The sequence below is a fragment of the Scaptodrosophila lebanonensis genome, unplaced genomic scaffold (assembly GCF_003285725.1).
Source record: "Scaptodrosophila lebanonensis strain 11010-0011.00,11010-0021.00 unplaced genomic scaffold, SlebRS2 tig00000001-arrow-pilon, whole genome shotgun sequence".
In the NCBI taxonomy this organism is placed as follows: Eukaryota; Metazoa; Arthropoda; class Insecta; order Diptera; family Drosophilidae; genus Scaptodrosophila; species Scaptodrosophila lebanonensis.
The window spans coordinates 20,726,857-20,734,756 of record NW_022060529.1 but is presented as its reverse complement, the minus strand read 5'-3'; the positions used below and the strand labels follow the sequence as shown (position 1 = coordinate 20,734,756).

The window sequence follows — 7,900 nt, the reverse complement described above, 5'->3', positions numbered from 1 at the left end:
CGCAAAATATGTTGTTGCAAAATATAATTTCGAAACCACTAGACAGAATGAGAATAAAACGACAAAAAGAAATAAAAGGCACACGCTAAACAAGCGTTAAATAAATACGCGTAAATGAATTCAAAACAAAAGCCAAAAGTGGCGAATTGTAAACAAGGATACAGGGAGCCCATTCCCAGTAATAACGGCAGACAAACGGCATGCCATTTAATTTTATAGTTGTCGGGCTGTATGTGTGCGGGTATGCTAGTATTGGTGCTAACGAAAGTGTGTGTGAGTGTGCATGTATATTAGCCATTTAATCGCTAGCACGCGTTAGTTTATGGTTGGGTTTTTCATCAGGCATTTCCTGTTGCGCAAAACAATACAAATTCACACATATACAGTACATACATACATAAAATACGTGCGATGATGAATGAAAAGTAAAACAAGAATAGACGGTGAAGGATAAAGTGTGCCTGTGTGAAATGAGGGACACGTACGGAATTAATTGCCCTATGTACCATTAACATTCAATTTCTATCGCTTGATCGCATTGGGAATGCGGACATGACACGCTTAGAATTTCAACTTGTAAATAAATACAAATCCATTGATCTACAAGTATGTATTTACGAGTATGCTCGTCTGTCTTTGTCATTCTGACGTGTTTTCATTTTGAAATGGCCAGTCGATAGCACAAAAACTCATTTTAATGAAGTTTAGTTTCGCTTCCAGCCATTCAAAAGCCAAACGCCAAAAGCAACGATTGATGAATGCGGCGAACCTAATTGAGTTTTTCCATCCAGAACATCCCCACACTACTACTAGCTACTACTACTACTTTACGTACATACATAGTTATTTCAACTACATTTACAATTGCATTACTGCCACATTACGTATACGACTAAACTGAAACTGAAATGAAGCGGATAATGCGCTTTACAGGGCATTTGAACCATGTGATATTCAGGCTCGGGCTCAGTCTGTCAATTCATGTGACTAATTGAAGCTTTACATTACTCATTTAATACGTATGCCACACATTTGGAAATGTTTCAGTCAATGCGTACATCACTTGACTATGATTTGGAAATAATATTTTGGCCGTACCACCGATGCGACCAATACTATTACGAAAATATAATTATTCGCACAACTCCATTTTCAATTGCTTCTTCCAAAAATTAGCTCGTGTTTTTGTGAAATCAATCAAATAATGTAAGCACGTGTCCATAATCCCTACTAAGAGTCTACTTACCAAGTCTGGTATGAATTCCGGCGTTAATTCAAGCGCACGGGCAGACTGTTATGTTTTAATCGATTTGGCATAGTCGCGCCAGTCTACTTACAATAAATGCAAAAAAATTACAAAAGTGAGCAGAGGATGAAGTTTAAAAATGTATTATAATAACATAATAAGCCGGCTACCCACCCCAAGGACAACTTTTTGGTAAACTTTGCATTCAGGCGCAAAATAAATTCAAAATTGCATCCTCTTTTGATGCTCTAAAGTACAAATCAAAATAAAATTAAACTGCGTCCCTGTCTATTTTCCATTTTAACGATTAATTTTGTTTAATTTTTAACGTACCGTCGCAAGAAATAAATACTTGAGTAATACAAACTTTTAATGCTTAAAGGATTTATGTGCGATCATGCCTCTTGTGCCTGAGGTTTTGTATGACAATTAAAATAAAATCTGATCCCAGAGTGATGAGCACTTCACGTGATTCGGAACGCATGCGCAAAAATGTGACGTCATCGGAGGGATCCAGATCGCGCACCACGTTGCGAGCCATTGTTACCAGGGGCTTCAGCATCGAAACATAAAGATTACAGCGCTTTGTGGGAACCGTCCATCGAAGTGGCTTGCCATGGGAGTCTGTTACGATAATTTCGCGAGCGCCTCGTGAAGAAAAGTGCTTAATAAATGTATCCCCATCGTAGGATTTTTCCCGTCTTTGTGAATAGAATTTTAATCACTAGATAATTCATAATTCTGATGCTTTTACTTACGGTACTTCCTTTTGCGAATGACCATGGGATTTTCGGGGTGTCGGCGTTAACTGATGCGCCGAAGAAGCTGATGCCGTTGAATGTAACCTTGAATCACCCATTTCTATTAAATTTGCACTTTCTAGTTCTGTATGAAAATGGGATATCTCTGAATTTCTCAGTGATTGTTTCGAGCTGAGCTGTTGAAAGCAACTGAATTTTAACTTGACTGCTTTTCACACACATACCTTGTTTGCTTCTAATCATAAAAAAAATTGCTCATTTATTATAAGTGTCACCAAAAATAATTTCTATAGCTATTTTTCTGCAATAAAAATGTTACTTGCGCTTCGAAACAATGCTTGTTTTCTCAGTTGAAAATATCTAATAGAAACAAAAGATAGAATGTTTAGAATAATTGTACTATGAGTAGCACTAAAAGACACATATGAAATTGGTTATGAAAGAAAAACAGTTGGTGGGTTATCCAACATTTGGCTTTTACTGAAAAATGAGCGATTTTAAAATTGGAATTTTTTGGATTTTAAGGACAAAGAAAAAACAAGAAAGGAATGCTAAAGTCGAGCAGGCTCAACTCTTAAATACCCTGTACCACCCCACAAAAAAGTATTTAAATTAATTAATTAATTTAATTTAATTAAATTAATTAACTAAATTAATTAAATTAATTAACTAAATTAATTTAATTAATTAACTAAATATTAACTAATTAAATATAAAATATTCCATGCATGCATACATACATTTACATTTACATCAGAATCGTGCCTTATGCGTGTTTGTGTACTTGTACATATGTATATATGTGTGCATTGGGCCTGGTTATATGGCTATAACTTTCTTTCCGATCATTATATCATAATGATCATATCACTTGGTATACGGATATATAATTACTAACCTAATGTGACTACCAAATTTTAGTTCAAAATTCCAAGAATTACGGGAGTTATAGAAAATCGTTAATAGAGGGGGAGTGGGGGGGGGTGGGTCAGAAAAAATGAACAAACTCGTCCTTTCTCGGTCTCAGGAGAATCTGTATACCAAGTTTGGTTATTCTAGCTCTTATACTTTCGGAGATCCTTGCGTTCATACAGACAGACAGACGGACAGACAGACGGACAGACGGACAGACGGACATGGCTATATCGACTCGGCTTGTCATGCTGATCAAGAATATATATACTTTGTGGGGTCTACCAAGCCTCCTTCTGTGTGTTCCATGTGCACTCGCACAAAACTAATATACCCTTGTACCCTTTGGGTACAGGGTATAACAAAACTAATATACCCTTGTACCCTTTGGGTACAGGGTATAAAAAGAAATTTACAGCTCTGGTATTTAGTACAAAGGCTGCATGCGTATATGTATCCAAGAACTACGTAGTTTTAGTGCCTGTGTTGTACCGGCTTTACAACCAGTTATGATTGTCGATTTAATTGGTATTAGATTCTTCTGTAAGCTCCGTTAAATATCATCACAGGATTGGCGTTTTTTCACAACAAATCTCTTGAAATCTTTTGAGAAGTGGGCGTGACAAAAAATTTACATGATTTTAGTATTTTTGAACTTGAGGTAGATAATACCTTTAGGCATTCTTTCGAACTTAAAACATTTTTTTAGCACTGAAATTTTGGGTTTTCCATTACTCGACATTTTTGTGAACACAAATAAAGAGTTCACACAAACTTTTTGTAGTTGTTTGTGCAAAACATTAATCCAGGAAGGCTCAAATATAGTATTTCTATAATTATACATTTTTTTAAATGGCCAATGATTTGATCCGACTGAATAATTAACATTCGAACTGTTTTCAGCTTCGTTGGCACTTCATTTTGCCAACATCAACATTTAACTGTTGAATTCTCGAATATGTTTTCCATTCTTGAGGTGTACTTGGATTGGAGCTCCCATTTATTTGAATGCTTTTGGCGGAGAAAGGCGTTTTCAAACAGTTATTGGTTTACAATTGTATTTTATTTGGCAATCGAGTACAAAGAAAAAGCGAAGCTTGTATATTGGTAGACCAGCACAAATTTAATAACTCTTGTTTGTATTTTCAATAGAGCACGCTTTGAACATTGTACGAGTTGTTCGCAGAGATGATACGATTTTAAAATTAGCAAAGTACCACTCCTTACATAGTACTAGCAGATGCGGGTATACGGCCGCGGAGGTACTCCATAATTGCGGCGGTACCTTGGGACAAGATCTGGTGGCGAGGCTGTCGAAATGGATTGCCAGTTAGTTTCAGACGTTTAATGTTCGTCAAGTTGCCCAGAACGGGTGGCACAGTATCAATATCATTATTGCGCAGATCTAGCGTTATGAGACGCTTTAGGCCGCCTAAGCCCGATTCGCTAGCATTTAGCTCCCTTATATGATTATCGTTGGCCAACAGCACTTCCAAATTCTGCAGCTCTCCTATGCAAAGAGGCAGCTTGTCGAGGCGATTATGCGAAATGTCCAACTCACACAGCATTTGCAATGCCCCAAATTCGTTGGGCAAGTTTCGCAGCAAATTGCAAGAAAAGTTGGCAACCGAGAGGCGTGAGAACTGCGAAATACATGCTGGTATGAAGGCAATCTGATTCTTGGCTAGCACAAGCTCGGACAACTGGTCGGAAAGGTGCTGGAGTCCACGCGGCATGTGATGCAGCAGATTTCCCTCAAAGTTGACGACAGTGACGTGTTCGGCACGAGCTGTTTCTAGCAAATCATCCGGCACCTCCTCCAGCTGCGCCTTCATGACGGACAGGACACGTGTGTTGCGCATCGTATATTTGTCTGGTATGCATATGGAATTATCTTCGAGAGCATCCTTTCCACCCTGCACACGAGGACTGTTCAGGCCGTCGCCCACCATTCCTTCCATTAATTTTGAATCGAATGAAATGTCTTAAAAACTAAGACAAATTTAATAGTATATGTTGAACAACAAAAATAACTGCTATGTATATGTGTAGACACGACGAGGTGATGAATGGAACTGAGTAATAGGTTTTTCTTTGTAGGTGTTTGTGTGACTGCATTTTCAAGGAATGCTTCTTTATGGTCAAATAAATATGATTTACAAGTATATTGAGGATTGTTTAATTTACAGCCGTCTTTATTAACTTATTCTTTAATTGAGAATTAATTGTGTGTTTGTCCGTCTGTCTGTCTGTCTGTATGAACGCAAGGATCTCAGAAAGTATAAGAGCTAGAATAACCAAACTTGGTATACAGATTCTCCTGAGCCCGAGAAAGGACGAGTTTGTTCATTTTTTCTGATCCACCCCCCCCCCCCCCCACTCCCCCCTATTCGTTATTCTCTATAACTCCCGTACTTTTTGAAATTTTAAATTTGGTAGACACATCCACTTAGTGATTATATATCCGTATACCAAGTTTCATTATGATAGGTTGATCGGAAAGAAAGTTATAGCCATATAAGCAGGCCCAATGCACACATACATACATATGTACAAGTACACAAACACGCATAGACACGATTCTGATGTAAATGTAAATGTATGTATGCATGTATGGAATATTTTATATTTAAGTTAGTTAATTCATTTAGTTAATTAATTTAATTATATTAATTAATTAATTTAATTTCTTTTTTGTGGGGTGGTACAGGGTATTTAGGAGTTGAGCCGACTTTAGCATTCCCTTTTAGTATATATTTTAGTTTTAGTTTGTATTATAAAAGGGAAATGGTGTGCTATTGCACAATGTTTTCAAGCCAAGCGCACACCAGAAATTTTCTCTCATGACACATTAAAGATTTGGATGTGATCTGAGCAGCATCCGGAAAGTTCTACAGTACACCGCAGCCTTTCATAACAACTAGGTCGTGCGGCTTAGCCAAATGCGATGTGGCGTCCTGGATGCGCTCCAGCAGCTGCAGTCCCTTGCGTATCTTGCCAAACGCGATGCGCTTACCATTCAGAATGGAAAGTGGCTTAAAGCTAATGGTAAAGTTGAGGGCGGTCCGGGAGCTGCCTCGCACATAGCGACTGGGAAAGGACAATATTCCCGCGTCGACGCCGTGGTTCAGCACCTCGAAGTCATGCTCGATATGAGACATGTCGAGGGTGCGATCCGAGTCGAGCGCAACCTTCCCCTCCAGCCAGATGGGCGCAAATGTGCGCGTGAAACAGATGCGTCGGCTCTCACGCAGGGTGCAGAGACGCATGAACTGTAGCACCACCTCGGGACAGGCCTCCGTGAAGAGCTGTATGGCCAATCGTCCATGGACTCGAGTGCCACGAACCTCCACATCAAAGTAGACCTGCGGACGGAGAAGTTTGCAGAGCATTCCCACGTCACACTTGGGCATCAGTTTCTCGTAGCGATGCAGTACGTGCATGGGTATCTCGTAGGTGAAGGGCTTGGTAGCGCCTTTTCGGGATCGCGACTTGCCGACGTTTGGATCGAAGAGGCCGCCGCCTTGGTACAGTTTCTTGTTCTGCTCCTGCTGCTTGCGTTCCTTCTCGCGTGCCACGTTGGTGTTGCGCCAACGGCCAGCGGCCAGGCGCTCCGGGGACTTGGTGAAGGTGCGCAGTGTATTGTTACTCTTCCGATAGAGAGCCGTCAGCATTTCCATGTAGGACAGCTCCATGTGGTTGCCCTCGATCTTGAAAGTGGGAGCTGGCAGGTTTGTGTTCACCTTGCCCTTTATATTGGCCATGCGCTTGCGATGCTGGCGATAAAGCTCCCGCTGCTCGTTCATGACCACGTGGGACTTGGCCTTGGGCAGCTGCTGTTCGGGAGTCATCACTAGGTGTTGGTAATACTTATGGTTGTTTTTGAAGGCCTTCCGGTCAATGTTTATGACATGCTGCTGCTGCATCGGATTGCCCTCAGCCGGATTGTTACGTTGGTCGAAGGCGCTAGGTACTGGATTGCTGCCATAGACCGGATTTGTCAGTGTGTAGAGTCCCCGCTTTACGGCGGCCAGATAGGGCAGTGCATTCTTGTGGACGAGCATGTTTCTTTCCCGTCCAGTGTTGCGCGAATCTTCTCTAATAAACATTCTTCTGGAGTTTACTAAATTATCGAAAATTAAAACTTGAATTTTTCCGGTAGTTCAGTTTCGAACTGGCAACTAATCGAGAAAACAACTGAATTATGGGTATGACAATAGAAACTGACTTTGTTGGCCCCGACTACCCGGTCAATTTCAATTTTGCTGCTCATAATTCGATAATTAACCAACCAATGGCTCTTCTTTAGATACTGCAGACTGGCAGCCAAACGGAAAATAGAAAGCAATCATGCGGCAAAACTTCTACGTCAAATGAAAAACAAAAGCTACTGACAACATTGCAGCGAGCATGATTGCGCTGAGTTTCAAATAAAACGATAGAAATAGCAGACCGCAGGAGCGTCGATGCGTATACACAACCTGAGGACAAATGCAGTGTATTACATGGAACATAGAGATAAACGATATTCCAAACAAAAAATATACCAGTCAACCCAAACTGGCAGACAACCGCAACAATAAAAATAACAACTGCGTGTGTTGATATCCTTCAAGTTGAAAAGAAATCAGCCAGCAGGCAAAATCAAAATAATAAACCCGGCGAGCTTGCCGCTTGGCATATTTGATTGCCAAATGTTCAATCAATTGATTGCGAAATTCCATCGCAGGTCCAATTGGCCAGCAAAAATATTTCAGTTTTCATTTGAGCAGCACAATCTAAAGCTTCAAGAACTTGTATTTTAATAGCACGCACTTATTTGGGTTGTGTTCATACTAATCAGTTGGAAAAAATATTTTCCTGACTTAATAAAATACATGAGTGAACAAAGTGACGAAGGTCTATAGTATGTCTCCTCTCAGATTTCATATTTTTTATATACTTTTCTACTCATACAATATAAGCTAACAAACGCTTGAAA

At 39.9% G+C, this 7,900-nt stretch overlaps 3 protein-coding genes across 3 annotated transcripts; all 3 read right to left on the bottom strand.

Annotated features, from left to right (window-relative positions):
• Positions 1-1,533: 1,533 nt before the first annotated feature.
• LOC115627644 (dynein light chain roadblock-type 1) lies at positions 1,534-2,141 on the bottom strand. The gene is made up of 2 exons (XM_030523381.1): positions 2,005-2,141; positions 1,534-1,947 (listed from the first exon to the last, which is right to left on the bottom strand). Exons 1-2 carry the CDS (start codon positions 2,103-2,105, stop codon positions 1,632-1,634), a joined length of 417 nt encoding a protein of 138 aa, XP_030379241.1. The 5' UTR covers positions 2,106-2,141; the 3' UTR covers positions 1,534-1,631.
• A 1,822-nt stretch (positions 2,142-3,963) lies between these two features.
• Positions 3,964-4,979, bottom strand: LOC115627634 (leucine-rich repeat-containing protein 40). The gene has a single exon (XM_030523373.1). The coding sequence runs from the start codon at positions 4,878-4,880 to the stop codon at positions 4,143-4,145; it is 738 nt and encodes a 245-aa protein (XP_030379233.1). The 5' UTR covers positions 4,881-4,979; the 3' UTR covers positions 3,964-4,142.
• Positions 4,980-5,578: 599 nt separating this feature from the next.
• On the bottom strand, positions 5,579-7,105 carry LOC115627624. Its single transcript, XM_030523363.1, has one exon. The coding sequence runs from the start codon at positions 7,026-7,028 to the stop codon at positions 5,811-5,813; it is 1,218 nt and encodes a 405-aa protein (XP_030379223.1). The 5' UTR covers positions 7,029-7,105; the 3' UTR covers positions 5,579-5,810.
• Between the last annotated feature and the right edge of the window lie 795 nt (positions 7,106-7,900).

Bases quoted from the DNA above. Each gene is read 5' to 3' on its own strand.
- LOC115627644 (XM_030523381.1), bottom strand. From the start codon at position 2,105: ATGGGTGATTCAAGGTTACATTCAACGGCATCAGCTTCTTCGGCGCAT. The intron at 1,948-2,004 runs GTAAGTAAAAGC...CTATTCACAAAG, and splicing joins CATTCGCAAAAGGAAGTACC to ACGGGAAAAATCCTACGATG.
- LOC115627634 (XM_030523373.1), bottom strand. From the start codon at position 4,880: ATGGAAGGAATGGTGGGCGACGGCCTGAACAGTCCTCGTGTGCAGGGT.
- LOC115627624 (XM_030523363.1), bottom strand. From the start codon at position 7,028: ATGTTTATTAGAGAAGATTCGCGCAACACTGGACGGGAAAGAAACATG.